At 41.0% G+C, this 21448-nt stretch overlaps 1 protein-coding gene across 1 annotated transcript; it reads left to right on the plus strand.

Moving 5' to 3' along the window:
- The first annotated feature begins 19514 nt into the window (after positions 1–19514).
- LOC147453012 (uncharacterized) lies at positions 19515–21383 on the plus strand. The gene is made up of 3 exons (XM_086519330.1): positions 19515–19949; positions 20154–20435; positions 20526–21383. Exons 1-3 carry the CDS (start codon positions 19515–19517, stop codon positions 21381–21383), a joined length of 1575 nt encoding a protein of 524 aa, XP_086375456.1.
- Positions 21384–21448: the final 65 nt, after the last annotated feature.

Here is a 21448-nt window from a genome sequence, read left to right on the forward strand (position 1 = left end):
AGGCTAAACTTCTCTTCGGCCTATCATCCACAAATTGATGGCCAAAGTGAAATAGCTAACCTAACTATTCTCGATCTACTAAAAGCCTATGTAACGGAAGTAGATCAAAGATCCCAATGGGAGAAGTACTTACCCTTAGTAGAGTATGCTTACAATAACACTGTACATACTTCTACAGGAAAAGCACCTTTCGAGGTAATTGAGGGAAGATCAAAAAGTCCCTTGCTACTTAAGGTACATGGGAAGATCTTCGCTGCAGATGAGTATAGCCGAGACCTACAAGAATCTTTCCAAAAGATTAAAGATGCTATCTCTATCTCACAGCAAAGGCAAAAGGCTGCTGCTGACAAACACAGAAGAGCCCAAGCCTTTAAAGAAAACGATTGGGTCTTGTTAAAGTTTCCCAAGGCTCGATTAAGGCACACTACGGGCAAGAATCCTACGGGCCACCAAAAGTACTATGCTAAACTAGCAAAAAGGTACTATGGTCCCTTCCAGATTCTTAGGCCAATCAATGAGATGGCCTATCAACTTAAATTGCCCAATCATTGGCTCATACACAATGCTTTTCATGTGAGCCTCTTTAAGCCTTACAAAGGAGAGCCACCTCAAGAACCAATTATTGAAGACCCACCGGAGATCGAGGACCACGAGGAGGTGCTGCAGCCCGAGTCCATTCTCTGACATGAAGACAAGGTATTAAGAGGCGGTAAGACTATCAGACGATATCTTATTAAGTTTAAGAATTATCCTTTTGAAGATGCTAGATGGATGCAAGGCATACAATTAAAGGATAACCTAAACCTTGTCAATGCTTACAATGCTTCCCAAGAGTAAGCAAATGTACAAAATGTTAAAAATGAACAAAATTTTTTTGTCTTATAAGACTCTCTTTTTCTTTATTTGTGCACAAAAATGAAGTAGTATGCATGCTTAGATCAAGTTTGCGGAGACGACGTCTCCCGAACACCAAGTAGAGCTTGTCACTCTACTATGGAAGACTGATAGGACTAATGTGCAGACATGCTTGCGGCAGCCTCAGGCTCTCAAGCGCCAAATGGACTAGTCATCCATTATGGAATGATGTCGTAGGGTAACATAGGGATCCTCTACCCGCTAAGAAAAGGACTCATGCATATGCTTTATCTTCTCTACACCATAGTCGAGGACGACTATGATTTCAAGAGAGAGGTAATGTCATAATAATCAATATCTAATTCTCCTAAATGATTTTCTCATATTAAACTGATCATTTAATGTGGGGAAGTGCCAAGGGAGAAAAAGATAGAATATTGGTTAAGTTAGCAGACCGGCCACAGTAGGGATCCAAAGGAGGGAAAATAGGGATCCAAAGGGGGGGCCATCTGTAAAAGAGCCATGTGAAACAATGGGCCAAAAAGACCCTAAGGTTCAGCCCATTAAGACTTCCAAAATGCTAAGGTTCCAAAATTCAAAGGTTGTGTCCAAAGGTCAACCCTAGGGAAAATTGGATGCTTAGTGTGTGCCCTAAAAGTCTTTGCATATCCCTACATGGGAGGGGGCGAGCCCCAAAGCTAGGGGATGAGAGAGAAAGCCACACACACACACACAGGCTCCCTTTACACAAAGGGAATGAGGGACACATGTCAGCTCCCTAGGCCAGATGCCCACAAGGTGTGCCCAATTCCTATTGGAAGACCCTTGAAGTGGACCAATGAGAATTAAGCTAGAGTAAATCTAGTTTAATTAATTTAAAAACATTTAATAAAAGAAACCAATAAGAATTAAGTGTCCTAGAAGACTATTGGGCAGTCTCCCAAAGGGTCCAATGAGCATTCAGGAGCCCCATGGCTTGCCTGATTCCTATTGGCCAGGAGGCAAAGGGGTCCAATGAGAGTTTAGTTTAATTATTTAATTACCTAAAGCTCTCACAAAAGGGGAAAGGGGGACACATGTCAGAAGGCTATCACTTATGCTGCTTAATCCCTATTGGCTTGACCTGGGGAGGTCCAATGAGGCAAAAGCCAGACTTATTTAGCAGCTAGGGCTCGCCCAAGAGAGGGGGGGGGCTGATTTTTGCTTGGCATTGACACACACACTCTCACACTTGACCATGTGTGAAGGGAAAATACTCTATCTCCTCCCAAGCTTTAATGGAGAGCTCATCACCTACTCCAAGCTTGTGAGATAGAAGCCTACATCAACACTCTCTTGGCATGTGGATGCAAATCCAACCAAGAGCCAAGCTTCAATGCATGCTCATCTTCTCTACCAAGCTAATTACTAAGCTAAGCTATGCTAATATGAGTGATTATGTGAGGAGATGTACTTCTTTCTCGTAAGATACTTCTTTTTCCTCTCAATCTACTCTCATACCCTGCTAGCTCTCACCATCTTCGAAGGTGTGTGAGGTCTTGGGTCTGAGAACGGGGATAATTCAAGTTGTGTTTGATTAAGTGTTTTGCTTGGTGTATGAAGCTTTCATCTTCATTGCACTAGCTAGTCTTGAAGGAACACAAAGAATTGTATTGTACAATGTCTCTCTTGATGGGAGAAACCATAATACAAAGCCTTTTGGAGGGGGGACCGGCTCCATGCAAATCCGGTCCTCAACTGTTGTCAATAGCTTTATTGCTCTCTCTTTTGAAAGTATTGTCGATGCTATCTAACTAGGTGTTATGCTTTTTGTTGCTCTCTCCACCCAAGCACTCTTGTAATTCTCATTAGGAATCAACTCTAATGAAATGCCCACTATGTTCATGCTAAATTCCGCTACACAAAAGATTTTAGGCCATTAAATGTTACATTGGTATCAGAGCTCAAGGTTTCTCTTTTCTTGCTCAAGAAGGGAGGTCCTCAAGCTAGCTACAAATGGTTGGTATTATTAATTGCCTGTGAGTAAGTAGAATAGGGATTTTTCAGCCTTTCAGTGCGCCTGCCTTTGTGCAGTTAACGGGGCATCACCGTCGAGAGCTATGGTCTTAATAGTGGAGTCCTAGGGGGCTTGCCTACGTCTTAACCACTATTGAGCTATTAGAAGCTTGACAGGAGCCGGTGCTGTTTTGGTGTCGAAAGACCCTCTCTTCTATTCCTTGCAATTAATGGTATTCGAGCTGCGGGTACAGTAGCTTGAGTGCTTTTTCTAAAGGGGTAAAGAGGAGTAGCAACTAGGGCTTGAAGTGCCAAAGTACACCTAAAAAGTTTACACCTAAAAGTTGTTAGAATGGCTGACAATATTAAAGAGAGTGAAATTAATGTTGATAACTTTGATTTTGCTCATGAGCAAGCTACTAATGATGCTTCAATGCTTGTTAATTATCTTGTTTCTAGGCTTCAACAAGCCATGGGCAATCCATCTCTCCAAAGTGAAGTGCAACGGCAGCTCCGTGCTCACGGGATTCTCCAAGCTCATCACCATGACGAGAGAACACCTAGGAAGCCTCCTTGTGAGACTACCAAAAGAGGTCTCTCTCCGATTCGGGAAGAAGAAGAGAATCCATATGAAGGGCTCAAGAACTTACTTCTTGATGATGCATCTCCTTCCCAAAGGAGAACTCAAGAGCCTCCACCGAAGGAACGAGAAAGAAGCGAGTCTCCCGCCACCTCGGCGGAGATGGCTCCACGAAGACGGCGGGCTAAACGCTCTCCATCACCACCAAAGCGGAGAAGACCATCACACTCTTCTCCACGCCATAATTCAAAGAGGGATGATAAAAAGCAAGAGAAGAAAAAGGCGAGAAAGAGGACACCCTCTTCTCCATCTTCTTCATCCTCTTCCTCTTATGAAAGCTATGGTGAAGACGACAAAGATCAAGACAAAAAAAAGGCGAGAAAGAGGTCACCCTCTTCTCCACCTTCTTCAAATTCTTCATCTTCTGAAGAAAGTGATGGTGCAACTTTTGAACCATCAAAAAGAAGAGGCCATAGAAAATCCTATGCCGCATGGAAGAGGTCGTCCAAGCTGAAGAAATTCAAAGAGGGAGGGAAGAGCATCTCTTTCCTTACCTATGATGGCACCTTCGGTGCTACAGACAAAGTTTTGGCCTTTATCCAACAATTCGATGCGGAGTTTGGAGATGAGGGCTTCACGGAGTCCTCTAAGCTACGCCATGTAGCTATGCACTTTCAAAAGTCCGCCAGACAATGGTGGTCTAGCCTACGAGCCAACGGTGAAGCTCCACGAACATGGAAGGCTTTAAGAGCTTCCATTATGAAGCAATTTTTGGCCACCGATGCCAAAGACAAAGTACTCACCGAATGGCGAAGCTTAAAGATCTCTCCCAATGAATCCATCCACAAATATGTAGACAAGTTTTGGGACCTACAACTCAAAGCCACTGTCTTCAAAAAGTTGGATTTTGGAGAGCAAAAGCAACAATTTTCTTCGGGCTTAACCGAAGAAATGGCGGAGTATGTCAACTCCCAAAGGCCACGTACCATATCGGCGGTAATACACCATACTATGGTGGCCTCGCGAATCAACTTCCAAACGGGGGGTAAAAGAAATAATAAGCCCCCGGAAAACAAGGGTTCCAATGAGCCTAAGGGGAAGGACAATGTGCAAAAGTCTCCTAAGGGCAATTCCAACAAAGCTAAAGAGAAGGGAGTTTACAAAGGAAAGAATAAACTCTCTCCTGAAGAGCTTGAGCGTTATCGTAAAGATAACCGGTGTTTCAAGTGCGGCGAACAAGGGCATGCGTACCGCGCTTGTCCCCAAAAGAACAACCGCCAAGATCCTCCTAGAGCTTCTTTGGTTGAAATCCAAGAGGAGGAGATTCACCAAACTCACCACAAAGGATCTCCTCTATGCCATGCTTGGGGAAAGGTAAGAGAACATGATGCTTTTATTCTCTTTGACCCTGGTTCTACTCACAATTTTATATCTATGGAGTTAGTCACCAAGCTAGGCATACAATCCTACGAGATGGGAGATATCCTACCCGCAGACAGTGCCTTCAAGGGGCAAGAAGCTTCAGTCACTCCCTTAATCGGGAAATTGAGGCTTCATGTCCAAGGCTATGTGGACAAAGAGGACTTCTTTATCTCTCCTCTCAAGCATGAGGATGTAATCCTAAGGGCACCATGGTTTGACCATCTGGCTGCCCATGTTAAATTTCCTGAAAGGAGAATCTCCTTTAAGTTCAGGGAAAAGGACATGTATATAGATGCTAGGGAGATGGGTAACACCATCCCCATTGTACATACACCAGCTTTCAACAAGTCAATAAAGAGCTCTATTTCCGTGTACATGATTTTTGTTAAAGATTCTCAAAATGAACCTAATGCTTTAGCAAAAGAAAATAAAAGCAACCAAAAGGAATTAGAGTTATCCAATTTTCTCAAGGGGTTTCAAGATGTCTTTATTGACGACATCCCTTGTGAGCTACCTCCTAAACGAGGTAATGACGACCATGAAATTGAACTTCTTCCAGGAAGTTCACCGCCTAACAAACCTCCTTATAGAGTTTCTCAAGCTCAACAAGAGGAGATTATGCGGCAAGTGCATGAGTTAATTGAGAAGGGCATGGTTAGGCCTAGCTCATCTCCATTTTGCTCACCTGTGCTATTAGTGCAAAAGAAAGACGGCACATATCGTATGTGTGTCGACTATAGAGCACTAAATAGGATCACTACCAAGAATAGGTTTCCCGTTCCACGGGTAGAAGACCTATTTGATAAGCTACAAGGATCGACCTACTTCAGTAGGATTGACCTAAAAAGTGGCTATCATCAAATAAGGATAGTTGATCAAGACATTGTAAAGACCGCATTTCGTACTACATTTGGTCTTTACGAATACATTGTCATGCCTTTTGGCTTGACTAATGCACCAGCCACATTTAACCGCTTGATGGAGAAGCTGTTCAGACCTCATCGAACCTTCACTGGAGTGTTCTTTGATGATATTATCATCTACTCTAATTCATTAGAGGAACACAAGCAACACCTCCAGGTAATATTTCAAGTTTTAAGAGAGAATAAACTTTATGTTAATCGAAAGAAAAGTGAATTTTTCTTGCAAGAGATTCAATATTTACGTCACATTATCTCTCAAGATGGAATCCAAATGAATCCATCCAAGTTAGAGGTAATAAAAGGATGGCCTAAACCAAAGAATATACAAAGGATGGCCTAAACCAAAGAAGGAGCATATACAATATTGGTTTTGAGATTTGTGGAACTCACTCTCTCTCACTTGCAATGCGTAGCTTGAAGGCTTCTCTCACACCAAGAGTGAAGCTCACAAGTGGTTGCTACACCTAAGTCTCTCCTCACGCATAGAGTGTTGGGGTGCTATGTGAGATGTTGGAGATTGTTTTACACGAAGGAGAGGGGCCTATTTATAGGTTGGAGACCCCTCATAAAGATTATTGGAAATCCTAATTTACAAGCTAACAAATCAGGATTATGATTTTTTTGAATATCAAAACATTGCGGGCCTTCTTTGTCTGCTTGAGTCATGGGTGTGGGCTCAAAAGAGAGCATTATTGATGGTGAATAAGGTGAAAGTAGAGTTTTAAGGAAAAGGAGAGAGAGAGAGAGAGTTACTTTGTAGATGTCTTGAGGTGAGGTGTCTTTTATGGTTAGGTCAATGCTATTTTGTGTTAGTATGTTAGTGGTTAGTGTTAGTAATCACTAGAAAGTTAATGTTACATTTACAATGGGTAGAATGAGGTGGTTGGTTGAAGTAAGATGGTTGAATGAAGTGAGAAAATCCTTGTGATGGTGAAGCTTGAAGAAGTTTTGGACTTACTTGTGTAGGTTCTCGAAATGACTATCGATCTTCTTCTTCGTCTTCCCTTCTTTACGCCACCGCCGCCAAGGTTGATTATCGTGATGAAAATGGTAATTCCGTTGATGAGATCTCTTGATTTGCAGAGGTTAAGCATGGTACACATGCTGAATTTATGTATATATATAAGGGTTAAGATGGAATTGTACTTTGAAGATAATAGAGAGAGGCATAGAGATGGTGTATGTACATGGAGAGCTCATATGAGAGCTATACGAGTAAGTGGGGAGGTTAATGGTGAAGAAGGTGAGAGAAACCATTGAAGGTGCAGGTTTGAGTGAGGGATTGAGAGGAATGTGTGTGTGTGTAGAAGTGTGGAAAGAGGTGAGAGAAGACTATGGGCTACTTGTGAGAAAAGTGGGCAGACTGGGGTCCACTCAAAAAATCATAGCTCACCGTTGGTAGCTCCAAAAATCAATAAAAGATTTGAGGTGATTATTCAGAGTTTGGGCTACATTTTCTCTTTTGACCACTGCTCCAAATTCGGAGTGGAGATGGATATTAAAAATCCCACCAAAAGACCTGTTTTTTATGCCTGCAAAAGTCTTTTAGTGGCCCCCTCCTTTGTTGAATTTGTACAATGCATCCAAGAGTGAGCCCCTCCTTTGTCATATTATAATACAAAGCATCCAAGTTGCCCTTGACTCATGCATGGAGGAGGATTATTGGTGAATAAAGAAATATATACATGGTGAGACTAGTGTATGGACTATTCATGGACTTTAGCTCAATGAACACATGGTGTTAGAATAATGAGTAAAAATAATAATAAAAATATGGAGGAGTTATGGATATGGAAAGATATTGAAATCATATGATATGGTCCCTCCTTGAATTATTTTGGGTGAAAGAGGAAAAGGTATGCAAGTAAATAATATAATAAACGTAACCAATGAGTAGAAATCAATTTTTTGTTTTCACGAGGGTGAGGGTGAAAATGTGGGAGTGATTTGTATAAAGGAAAAATATGAGGTTAGAGTATGTACATATTGGCAAAAAATATAATTATAGTGTACGAGGATGAAAGAAGGCGTACATAGGTTTAATAAAACACACACCTAAGTAGAAATATTTAAATAAAATACCAAAATAATAATGAAAAACCCTATATTTAGGCCATATATACAATGAAATATTTACACACAAAGAGGCCACTATATACTTTTATTTTTTTATTGTTTTTCTTTTTTTTTTGGCTCAACTAGCCCAATGACTAGCTAGCTGAGGATTTTTAAGAAGATATGGGAAAAGCCCCCTAAGTCACACACGCCTATGTACAGTGAAATGGTAGGGATAGCCATAGCGTTTGGGTGAATTTGGTAGGGTGGAGTAACTTACTATGGCAATTATGGAGAGCCAAAAAACGGCTATCATTAGCCCTCCCCCAGGATGATGGTATATTCATGTACCATCAAAGAGCATCTTTTCCAAAGAGAGTGCTTCAGAGTCCTTGACGAGATCTTCATTGTTTGGCCCCTCAAAATTTTGGCTGGAGTTACACTCAGGCTTCATGTAACAATACTTACATGAGATAGCGGCCTTTGGACAGATCTTTGGTAGATCCTTTGGTAGAAGGCGACTCAAATAGGGATTCAAGCGATACCCGTTTACATTCCTGGAGTGCTCTTTACCATTCAAGTCCATAAGCTGATAGTAACTAGAATTGAAAGCCTTCTTGACTATGTATGGCCCTTGCCATCTAGTTTCAAACTTGGCATCAAAACGATTGTCAAGTCGATTGTCATACCTTAGCACAAGCTCTCCTTTCTTGATGCCTTTGTCCTTCAGTTTCTTGTCATGCGTTTCTTTCGCTTGTGTGGCTTTCCTCTAGTAGCACTCATATGCTGCTTCTCTTTTCCACTCAAGCTCCACTAACGTAAGAAGTCGATCCATCCATATCTCTTGATCATCTTGTGCTCCTTTGCCATGAAGTCGCATTGTTGGAATGTTGAGCTCGATAGGCTGCAAAGCCTCTTGACCATAGACCAAGTGAAATGGTGTGAACTCCGTGGCTTCCCTATATGTGGTTCTATATGCCCACAAGGCACCATCCAAGAAGTCATCCCATAATTTTGTCTTGTTTTGCACTATCTTTCTGATGATTCCTACAATGACACCATTAGCCTTCTCCACCAAACCATTTGACTGTGGGTAGTATGGTGTGCTATGGCGATGTAGAATGTGAAGCTCTTCACAAACTTCTGTGAGCAAGCCCTTCCTAAACCGTGGACCATTATCAGAAACAATCTCCAAAGGTGTGCCAAATCTGCAACAAATGTGAGTGTACACAAACTTGCTAACTGTCCTCTCATTCACTCTTGCCACACTTTGAGCTTCCACCCACCTAGTCATATAGTCTACAGCCACTAGAATGTAGAGTTTACCATTTTTTGTCCTAGGCAGAGGACCCATAGCATCAATGGCCCACTTTTCAAAGGGTCCATTTGCAAGCACTATTTGCCTTGGGCCATGCACTAACCTTCTATTTCCATTTATCTGACAATTGTGACATCTTTTACACCAATGTTGAACATCCATATGCAAGCTTGGCCAAACATACCCCGCAAGCAAAATCTTCTTCACAGTTGATTCTTGGGCAAAATGACCACCACATGCCTCTTCATGCAAACCTTTTAGAATGGCTGGAATTTCCTCGATAGTTGGTACTCTTCTGCACACTTGATCTTTCCCTCTTTGATAGAGGGAGCCTTCTAGGAAGAGATAGAAACTTGCCTTCTTCATGAGTCTCCTCTTCTGAGCCTTCGTGAAGTCTTGTGGAAACTCACCCTCCAAAATGTAGCCAATAATGGGAGCCAATGACTCCAATCCCTGGTATCTCGGTTGCTTGACAGCTGCTGCCACCATGATGACCTGCACTTCTCTCTCAACACATGTAACTGCTTGTTGTGCAAGTAAATCGGCATCTTCATTTTGTTTCCTCGGAATATGATATAGTTGCCCTTCTTCAAACTGATTAAACATCCTACGAATGGCATGAACTTTTGTCCTTAAGCTTTCATTCTTGCATGCCCAAATGCCTAAAATCTGTTTAACAATGAGAAGTGCATCTCTCTTTACCATGAGACATTTTATCCCTTGGCCAATGCACATCTTCAAACCATGAAGTAGTGTGTCGTATTCTGCTTCATTGTTGCTAGTTGAACCTGGTAGATTGACCTTCTCTTTCATGACCACCTCTCCACTTGGGTTGAGCAACACTAGCCCTCCCCCTGCTTTCCCTGTGGCTCGTCGAAAAGCCCCATCAAAGAACAAGGTAAAAACATTGGGAATACTTTTTGGTGGTGGCAATGGTAGGGTCTTTACTTGAGGCACCTTAATTTCCTTCTCATGTACCCTATAAGTGAGAATCCCTGCCAATTGTGCACGCACACTATCTTCTACCTTGAAAGAGTATTGGAACTCTTGCAACTCCATAATCCACTTTGAGATCCTAGTACTAAGATTCATTTGAGATGACACCCAAGGGAACAAATTTTCTGCAGTGAGAATTACAAAAGGTTTTGGTAGCAGGTAGGATCTAAACTTTCTCACCGCAAACATGAGAGAAAGCATCATGAGTTCTGCTTCTGTGTAATCTCTCTCCAAAGCATTCATGACCCTACTAGCAAAGTAGATGGGTCGCATCCTTGTAATGTGGAGATCTTGTTGTAGCAACACAGCACCAATTGTTTCCCTTCCAACACTAGAGCTAACAAAGAATGTGTACTCCCAACAAGGAGGCATGAGTGTTGGTAGCTCTGACAAAATGACTTTAATGTTACAAAAATACTCTTCAAGCTCATCAGACCATGCAAATTCTACTTGTTGTGTCAACTTTTGCAAAGGATGAAGCAACTCCGAAGCTAAGTGAATGAAGCGTGACATATACTTCACCTTCTGAATGAAAGAGATGACCTCCTTAAGACTCTTCGGTGATGGGAGCTCAATAAGAGCCTTTGCCTTTGAAGGATCCACCTCAATGCCTTTATAGGAAACCTTGTGACCGAGCAAGATCACTTCATCCTCACCTATGTGGCACTTGTCGGGGTTGAGTTGACCTCCCATGTCGTAGAGCTTCTTTAAACCTTCTTCTACCCTTTGTAGATGCAATGATTTTGAGCTATAAATGCAGAAATCATCAATGAACACCCTAATTGACTTTCCAAAGAATGCTTGAAACACCATGTTCATGAAACGTTGGAATGTTGCAAGAGCATTTGTCAGACCAAATGGCATGACTCTAAAAGCATAACAACCCCAAGGAGTGATAAAGGTTCTTTTCAATTGATCTTCCAATGCGATACCTATTTGAAAGTAGCCTGAGTAGCCATCACACACAGTGTACTTCTCATGACCAGCTACCTCATTTAGTATCTTATCCTGAAATGGGAGGGAAAAGTGATCTCTTTTTGTTGCCTCATTGAGTGGACGGTAATCCACACACACCCTCCACTTTCCGTTTTTCTTAGGAGTGACAACAACGGGAGAGACCCACTCTGAATTCTCCACTGGATAAATGAAACCTGCTACTAGAAGCTTTCTTACCTCCTTGAGTAAAGCCTTCTCCTTGATGACTCCTAGCCTTCGTAGCTTCTGACCCTTAGGTGTGGCCTCTGGCTTCAACTCAATTTTGTGTTGAACAACATCTACTCCACGCACATCGGTGTAGTCTTTAGCAAAAAGCCTAGAAAATTTCCTTAGCACACATTTGAACTCCTCTCTTTCATCCTTTGTAAGTGTTGTAGATAGCATACCTTCTAGCATTCTTTCATCTTCCACTTTTTGGTTCTCTTGGGAACCTACCTCCTCCAAACCTTGACAAGAGGTCTCTTGGTTGGTTGGCTTAAACCTTACCCCCATCACTTCGATGGAAGACTCCTCTTCAGTAATGCCGCCGCTACTTTCTTCTTCTGAAGTGTTATCGGTCCAACCTTCTTCTGTCTCACTTTGAGATGATTCTTCATGGAGCTCCTCTTGGCGTTGCTCCTTCATGTCAAAGACAACCTTCTTATGATTGTCGTTCCTTTAAATTAGCTTTCCACTGTCCCAATCCTGCAAAGCTCGCATTTTCATTAGCCATGGTCTCCCTAGGATAAATGGGTAACCATTTCCTTTGGTAGACATGACATAGAAATCCACTGCCTTCTTAATGCCAAAGGCCTCCACAAAAACATTTTTACAAATGCCTACACACCTAGCCTTGCTATTGTTTGCCATCTTGACCTTAATTTCAGGTGTCTCATGGATGTGCATGCCTAGTTTTTGCATGAGTCCCGTTGTCATGATGCAAATTTGTGCACCCCCATCCACTAGACCTTTCCTAACCAATCTCCCTTTTATGTAACAATTTAGCACAGGTGTAATGTCCTCATTCATTTCAGCTTGTGCAATTTTTACAACAGGCACACTCTCTTTTACCTTTCTCCTAGTGCTAACTGCCCTTGTTAAATCCCTCCTAACTTGTGGACAGAATGCAAGAAATTGAGGCCATGAGATATCAGGACCCTTACCTCTCATGTCTTCCAACAGGTTGTATGGAGCCATTCCGTGTCCAAGAGGAAAGTCTTGGAGGTTGATACGACGTCGAGTCCTCTTAGCTTCCTTGGTCTCCTTTGCCTTCTTTTCTCGTCCATGGTCACTTTGTGATGTAACTCCTTCTTTCTCCTTACCTTTCCCTCGGCCACGCTTAATGCCATTTTCTTCCATGTCAACCTCTCTTGAATTGGTCACCTCTACCACATGCACATTTGGGTCTGGCAAAGGTGGAACTCCTTCCACTCCTTGTGGAGGTGGTCTTGCTCCATTTGGCCTTTGTATAAGCCGTGGTTGCTGACTAGTTCCTTTACCTGCATTCATCACTGGGTAATTCAAGTTAGGTCTCCCTGGCTCCCCACGGGGCCAAGGAAAATTATACATCCCATGTCCAGACTCACCGCAATTCCAACATTGCGAGACTCTCCTAGGTCGTGGGTCTCGCTCTTCAGAGTTCTTTGCTTGTCCCTTTGGACCTACGGCTTGTGCAAGGTGAGTTGACAAGCTGCTTAAAGATTCGTTTAACTTCTCAATCACTTCCGCCGTTACCTCAGGAAGCTCCTTAGATGTTGATGCTTGTGACTTACCTTTGGGTCGAAGACCTTCTATTGGAACCTCCCCCCTTAAGCACTTGAGTTTCCTGTATTTCTCAGCAGCCCTAGTTTCAGCTGCATCAAAGGTAGCAGGTGCACCCGCCTCAGCTTTTACCTTAAGGTCAGGAAAGAGTCTGGCTATGAACCTCTCCTTCTTTAGAAATTCTGCACCATCACTAGGGTTAGCAACATTTCGTATCCATAGAGCCCAAAGACGTAGGAACTCTTGCTTGTACAAGTAGTAGTCATCTAAGTATTTTTGCTTATGAGAAACAATGTCTTGCCATAATTTCTGAGTGTTTTGGGGATCAAAGAAGTAGTTCTTGAAACGATTCAAAACTTCCGTGTGATTCCCTTTAACTTCCTCAGGCAAAGAGTCAAACCAAGTGCTAGCATCTTTCCTAAGGACCACCTCAAACATTTCTACACGTTCTTGATAAGTTATTATCCTCTTGATACGGCAAGACATCTTGAAATTTGCTAGAAATAATTCTGCATCCTCTCCAGGCTCTCCAAAGAAAAGAGGATATCCAGACATTTGGTGTTGGCTCTCCATTGAATTGATTTCAAAGTGACGCGTTTTTGTTTTTTTTTTCTTTAAAAGATTTACACAATAATATTTTCTAAATTGAAATCTATTCTATAACAAAATAAAAATATTCACATCAAATGACCTATGATAATCGATAAGAGGTAGAATGACAGGGTTTGGTGACGCGAGAATTTCTCCTACTCTTTGGACACCAAACATGAATACCATACGTCGTTGAAAATGGATTTTTCTACTAATTGCAATGTTTACTCTAATATGTGGAGTGAAATGAAAGGGAAAAACCTGTATTCCTGGGCCATTATCCATGGTCTATGCATGACCTAATTCTTAAAACAAAACAAAAATATAGACGTCCAAACTAAGGTCGTACCTAATGAGAGGCAAAATAAAAGGATTTATTGATGTGTTTATCTCTACCAACCTAAGAGGACCTAAAATTCTACGAATTACTCGCTGAAATGGCAACTTAGTACTAACAATTATGTGTAGCTTTTGCCTTGCAATGGGAATGAAGGGATCATAAAAATTCTCGTGATTCATGCAAGCTACTTGATTATGCTAAAGGTTGATCCTTCACAAAACATACACAAGCCTGTCCTCCGTGGGGGCACCAAAATTGGGGACGTCCGGGGCGGGCAACAAGAGAGGCGACCTCTAAACACCCCTCAAGGCTCCCGTGCTGCTCAATTGGGGCTGAAGCAACCACAAGCACAACACAACAACAAGCCCACAGCCAAACCCAAACAAGATAGGGGCACCACCTAGTTATGGTATGCGAACTAGGACGCAAGAGAGATTTTGGCACAACCAAGAAGATGCACCACACAACACAACACAAGCAACCTCACACCAAGACACACACAAAATGGACCAGAGAGAGCTAGAGCAAAGGGAAGAGAGAGAGGAAAGGATCTTGCGTAATACCTTATTTGTGACTTGCAAATGGAGATGGTTCGTTATGATGCTATCTTAGAACTTGTACAAAACTCACTCAATGCTTAGTGATTGCTAAACATTGCCAAACACACACACACACACTGTCTTAGGGTGTGGGAGACCTCTCACCACAATACCCTCTTACAATGGACAAAAAATTGGCAATGAAAAACACACTAAAACACTTTCTAAAATCAAGATCAACCGATAAAAATTCAAAATACACAAGTCACCTTGAATTCACCAAACCGTATTGCACAAATGGAAGGACGAAGATTTGAACGTCGAATCACGCCTTTGATGCACCAAACCTCAATTTATTGATGATGAAGGAGCATATACAATAGTGGTTTTGAGATTTGTGGAACTCACTCTCTCTCACTTGCAATGTTTAGCTTGAAGGCTTCTCTCACACCAAGAGTGAAGCTCACAAGTGGTTGCTACACCTAAGTCTCTCCTCACGCATAGAGTGTTGGGGTGCTATGTGAGATGTTGGAGATTGTTTTACACGAAGGAGAGAGGCCTATTTATAGGTTGGAGACCCCTCATAAAGATTATTGGAAATCCTAATTTACAAGCTAACAAATCAGGATTATGATTTTTTTGAATATCAAAACATTGCGGGCCTTCTTTGTCTGCTTGAGTCATGGGTGTGGGCTCAAAAGAGAGCATTATTGATGGTGAATAAGGTGAAAGTAGAGTTTTAAGGAAAAGGAGAGAGAGAGAGAGAGTTACTTTGTACATGTCTTGAGGTGAGGTGTCTTTTATGGTTAGGTCAATGCTATTTTGTGTTAGTATGTTAGTGGTTAGTGTTAGTAATCACTAGAAAGTTAATGTTACATTTACAATGGGTAGAATGAGGTGGTTGGTTGAAGTAAGATGGTTGAATGAAGTGAGCAAATCCTTGTGATGGTGAAGCTTGAAGAAGTTTTGGACTTACTTGTGTAGGTTCTCGAAATGACTATCGATCTTCTTCTTCGTCTTCCCTTCTTTACGCCACCGCCGCCAAGGTTGATTATCGTGATGAAAATGGTAATTCCGTTGATGAGATCTCTTGATTTGCAGAGGTTAAGCATGGTACACATGCTGAATTTATGTATATATATAAGGGTTACGATGGAATTGTACTTTGAAGATAATAGAGAGAGGCATAGAGATGGTGTATGTACATGGAGAGCTCATATGAGAGCTATAGGAGTAAGTGGGGAGGTTAATGGTGAAGAAGGTGAGAGAAACCATTGAAGGTGCAGGTTTGAGTGAGGGATTGAGAGGAATGTGTGTGTGTGTAGAAGTGTGGAAAGAGGTGAGAGAAGACTATGGGCTACTTGTGAGAAAAGTGGGCAGACTAGGGTCCACTCAAAAAATCATAGCTCACCATTGGTAGCTCCAAAAATCATGAAAACATTTGAGGTGATTATTCAGAGCCTGGGCTACATTTTCTTTTTTGACCACCGCTCCAAATTCGGAGTGGAGATGGATATTAAAAATCCCACCAAAAGACCTGTTTTTTATGCCTGCAAAAGTCTTTTAGTGGTCCCCTCCTTTGTTGAATTTGTACAATGCATCCAAGAGTGAGCCCCTCCTTTGTCATATTATAATACAAAGCATCCAAGTTGCCCTTGACTCATGCATGGAGGAGGATTATTGGTGAATAAAGAAATATATACATGGTGGGACTAGTGTATGGACTATTCATGGACTTTAGCTCAATGAACACATGGTGTTAGAATAATGAGTAAAAATAATAATAAAAATATGGAGGAGTTATGGATATGGAAAGATATTGAAATCATATGACATGGTCCCTCCTTGAATTCTTTTGGGTGAAAGAGGAAAAGGTATGCAAGTAAATAATATAATAAACGTAACCAATGAGTAGAAATCAATTTTTTGTTTTCACGAGGGTGAGGGTGAAAATGTGGGAGTGATTTGTATAAAGGAAAAATATGAGGTTAGAGTGTGTACATATTGGCAAAAAATATAATTATAGTGTAAGAGGATGAAAGAAGGTGTACATAGGTTTAATAAAACACACACCTAAGTAGAAATATTTAAATAAAATACCAAAATAATAATAAAAAATCCCTATAATTAGGCCATATATACAATGAAATATTTACACACAAATTTTTTTTATTTATTTTTTTGGCTCAACTAGCCCAGTGACTAGCTAGCTGAGGGTTTTTAAGAAGATATGGGAAAAGCCCCGTAACTCACACACGCCTATGTACAGTGAAATGGTAGGGATAGCCATAGCGTTTGGGTGAATTTGGTAGGGTGGAGTAACTTACTATGGCAATTATGGAGAGCCAAAAAACGGCTATCACTATCATATCTATCATACAAGATGCTAAAACTAGAATTTGAGTCATAATTGCCTTCTTCTGCGCTCGGTAATTTGCAGCACTCAAAAATGGATCTCAGTTGTCAAAAAGGAATTAAGAATAGCAAATCTTGAAGAAAATTTGCAAAATAGCCCCAAAACACCCCTCTAATATGTGGATATTCCCAAAATACCCACGGTTGTGAGAGTGAATTTCTCATAAAATTAGAAAATTTATAGCTTTTCATAGGAAGAAAGAATAATTGTCTATCATACAAGATGATAAAACTACAATTTGAGTCATAATCGCCTTCTTCTGCACTCGGTAATTTGCGCCAAATTACATGCTAAGCACTCAAAAACGGATCTCCGTTGTCAAAAAGGAATTAAGAATAGGAAATCTTGAAGAAAATTTGCAAAATATCCCCAAAACACCCCTCTAATATGTGGATATTCCTAAAATACCCCCGGTTGTGAGAGTGAATTTCTCCTAAAATTAGAAAAGAAAGAATAATTTTCTATCATACAAGATGATAAAACTAGAATTTGAGTCATAATCGCCTTCTTCTGCGAGGTAATTTGTGCCAAATTACATGCTAAGCACTCAAAAACGGATCTCAGTTGTCAAAAAGGAATTAAGACTAGAAAATCTTGAAGAAAATTTGCAAAATATCCCCAAAAGACCCCTCTAATAATCGCCTTCTTTTGCGAGGTAATTTGTGCCAAATTGCATGTTAAGCACTCAAAAACGGATCTCAGTTGTCAAAAAGGAATTAAGACTAGGAAATCTTGAAAAAAATTTCCAAAATATCCCCAATATTTTGTCATAAATTCCCAAAATGTCCTTCAAATTTTCCAACCAAAATGCCCCTGGTTGAGAGAGTAAATTTCTCCAACGATTGCTTTTTTGTAGCTTTTCATAAGAAGACTGATTGTCTATCATACAAGATGCTAAAACTAGAATTTGAGTTGGTCATGTACGCTTTGGAGACTCTTTATTTTTAGACATAAAACCCTTCTTATGCGAGCTCATTTGTGCCAAATTTTTTACATATTTTTTACATACTAAGCACTCAAAAACGGATCTCAATTGTTAGAAAGGAAAATGGATCTCAATTGTCAGAAAGGAATTAAGACTAGGAAATCTTGAAGAAAGTTACCAAAATGGATACAAGGGTATTTTTGAAATTTGAGGGGTATTTCGGGAATTTCCACTAAATCGATCTTTTAGGGTGACAATGTTTTTTCCCAAAGCACTAATGACGAAGTACACAATGAAATAGGGCAACCCTTTGCTACATTTGGAGATGTTTACATTAGAGAGTTTCATGCGTGCTATCACCTTATGGTGTTCTCAAGGTGAAAATTAAAATCTCAAGGTAAATATTAAAATTTGTTAGGTGGGATTACACTAAATCGATCTTTCAGAGCAACAATGCTTTTTCTCAAAGCACTGATGACGAAGGACACGATCAATCAAGGCAACCCTTTGCTATATTTGGAGATTATTTTACATTAAATTCCTTTAAGTTTCATGCATTATATCACCTTGGGGTGAAATTTAGAGATAAAACTCAAGATTCGTAGCTGGGATTGCACTAAAGTTAAGATACTTTCGTCCAAAAGACGGGTGCTTTGAGTTTCATGGGTGCTATCACCTTTCGTGGGTGCTATTGCCTTCAGGTAAAATTTTAGAGGTGGATCTCGAAATTCATAAGTCGGAATTTCGACAAATTAGAGGGGTATTTTGGTAATTTCCCATATTAAAATTTGTTAGGCAAGAATACACTAAACCGATCTTTCAGGGTGACAATGCTTTTTCTCAAAGCACTGATGACATAGGGCACAATAAATTAGGGAAAACCTCCACTATATTTGACCACGACCTACCTCTCTACACCTTTGCACCATAGCCTTCGGGGCCATTTGGACTACTACACCTACATTCTATCACGTTTCCATGATGTCTAAATTGATTATACATATTGCACTGCTAAAACTTATGCACTCATTATGAGCTTAGTGTTTTCGTTGTTGCTTGACAGAAGCATTTATGAGGACAAGGGACACATTCCTTTGTCTTTGTAAATCTCCAAGTCATTCCTCTCATGTGCGGGCACGCCAAAAGGTTGCACGAAATTATCGATGCCAACTCGCTATACAGCGTACGGTATACTTGACAAGTAATGCCTTGACATGCTTAACAAATGACCATGGTCGTGGTAGGAGTCCCTCCACATTTGTGGAGGGTTCTATCCATGGTGATGTTACAATTCCACCAGTCCCTCTGCAAACAGTCATGCAAGGACAAGGACGAAGACAACACACTCTTTTATGTTTGGATGCGACAAGAAGATATCGTCGACAACGGGCAAGGCAACATACCTCCAACATAAGAGAGTAGCGCCATCAAAATGATGGACACTTTTGCCCTCTCATAAACGCTCAAAATGAGGAACAGATCCCGTATGTTCATGACACATCACTTGGAGGAATTGCTTGCATTCTACATGCTTATCCCTGTATATGAGGTGTTCACCCTTCCATGCTACCATTGATACATGTCTCATTGCCTACAGATCATACAGGAACCATGTCCTCCTTCTGTGAGTTTTGTGGTGCACGTCTTTGGCCGTGTGAAATGAAGAAGGAAGATACACCATCAATGGGAAAATATTGTTGCAAAGGTGGAAAAGTCTCCCTTTTCCTCTTGCAAGACCGCCACATGTATTGGAGAGGCTACTCAATAACAGTGATGCTATGAGTAGATCCTTCAGAAAAAACATCAGGAGTTACAATAGTGTGATGGCATTTGTGTCTCTTGGAGCTACCATTGATGAGACATTGATGGGTAGGTCTGGTGCATATTGCTTTCGTGTACATGGCGGTGTGTACCATCGAATTGGTTCTTTGGTACCACACGAAGCAGGGGTGCCAAAATTTGCACAAATATATGTATATGATACTGAGCATGAGGTTCAGAATCGTATGAGTGCCTTGGATGGTTTGAATTTGTCCACTCTTGAAGCATTATCAATGATGATGCCATCATGTAATCCATATGCGAATGCCTTCTACAATGTTGGTAGAATGTTACGTGACAGTCCTGGTGTGGAGATCAAAATGACAATTTGTGAGAATAAAAATACTTCTAGGCAGTACTTGATACCTGTTGGCAATGAGGTTGCTGCAATTATGCCGGGTCAAGGGGATGTACAAACAACTGGCCATCGAGACATTGTGATACATTGTCAAAATGGAAGGCTGCAAAGGATTTCAAATCTACAAAGGTCGTACATGCCACTATTGTATGTTCTTCTCTTTCCACGGGGAGAAGATGGATGGTATATCAAGCTTCCTTATGCTCATGTGCATGGACCTTTGGATGCCTTGGCTGGTCGACAATGTGTCACTCAAAGAGAGTACTATGCATATCGACTATAGGTTCGTACTAATACGGAGTCATGCTTGCTTCGTGGGGGTCGTTTACTTCAACAATTTATGGTTGATGCATATTGTGCGATTGAGGAATGTCGTCTTGCATGGGTCCGTACAAATCAGAAGACGTTGAGGGCAGAATTGTATGCAGGGCTAGCTGACATGGTGCATTTGTCTGGGAGTGATGCTGTACTTGGACGATCTGTAGGTCGAAGAATTGTCTTACCCTCATCTTTTATAGGCGGCCCTCGCCACATGTACCAATTGTATCAAGATGCAATGGCAATTGTGCGTGCAAAGGGAAAGCAAGACCTATTTATCACATTCACATGTAACCCTAAATGGCCAAAAATAAATGAGGCACTACTTCCAAGACAGGTTTCCTCTGATCGACTAGACATAACCACCAGGGTTTTCATCTTGAAACACTCGAGCATGATGAAGTATATCTTAAAGAAAGATATCTTTGGGAAAGTCGTGGCTTACATGTCTGTCGTGGAGTTTCAAAAGAGAGGCTTGCCACATTCTCATACATTATTGATTTTAGATCCTCGATGTAAGCCTCAATCAACATTTGACTATGACAAGATGGTTTGTTCAGAGTTTCCAGATAAACATCGATTTTCAGTGCTCCATGATATCATTGTTAGTTGTAACATTCATGGACCATGTGGTGAGTTCAATAGTTCATCTCCTTGTATGGTTGATGGCCGGTGTATTAGAAAATATCCACGTTCATTTTGTGAGAAAACAAGCATGGATAATAATGGCTACCCCATTTATGTGCGACGAAACACTGGCTTCACTGCCAAGGTTAGGGGTTCTACTATTGATAACCGATGGGTTGTGCCATATAATCCTATTTTGTCAGCGTTATTTAATGCACATATCAATGTTGAGGTATGCTCTACAATTTCAACTGTCAAGTATGTTTATAAGTACATCTACAAGGGGCATGATAGGGCAACTATAAGATTCCATACATCGGTACGTGATGCACATAGGGAGAACATTGATGAGATAGACATGTACATAGATGGTCGCTATGTATCTTCATCTAAGGCTTGCTGGAGAATTTTTGAATATCCTTTGCACAATGACGCACCAGATGTTCAGAGATTGAGTGTGCATGTTCTGACTGGTCAAATGGTGACTTTTCGAGATAATGATAGACTTAATGATGTCTTGCAAAGGGACAATGCAGAGAAGACCACTTTGACAGAGTGGTTCACATGAAACTTGGAGAATCCTGATGCAAATGATAGTTTGTACATTGATTTTCCTCAAAAGTGGGTGTGGAA

This window comes from Adiantum capillus-veneris, chromosome 8 (genome assembly GCF_014529385.1).
Source record: "Adiantum capillus-veneris isolate H3 chromosome 8, ASM1452938v2, whole genome shotgun sequence".
Classification (NCBI taxonomy): Eukaryota; Viridiplantae; Streptophyta; class Polypodiopsida; order Polypodiales; family Pteridaceae; genus Adiantum; species Adiantum capillus-veneris.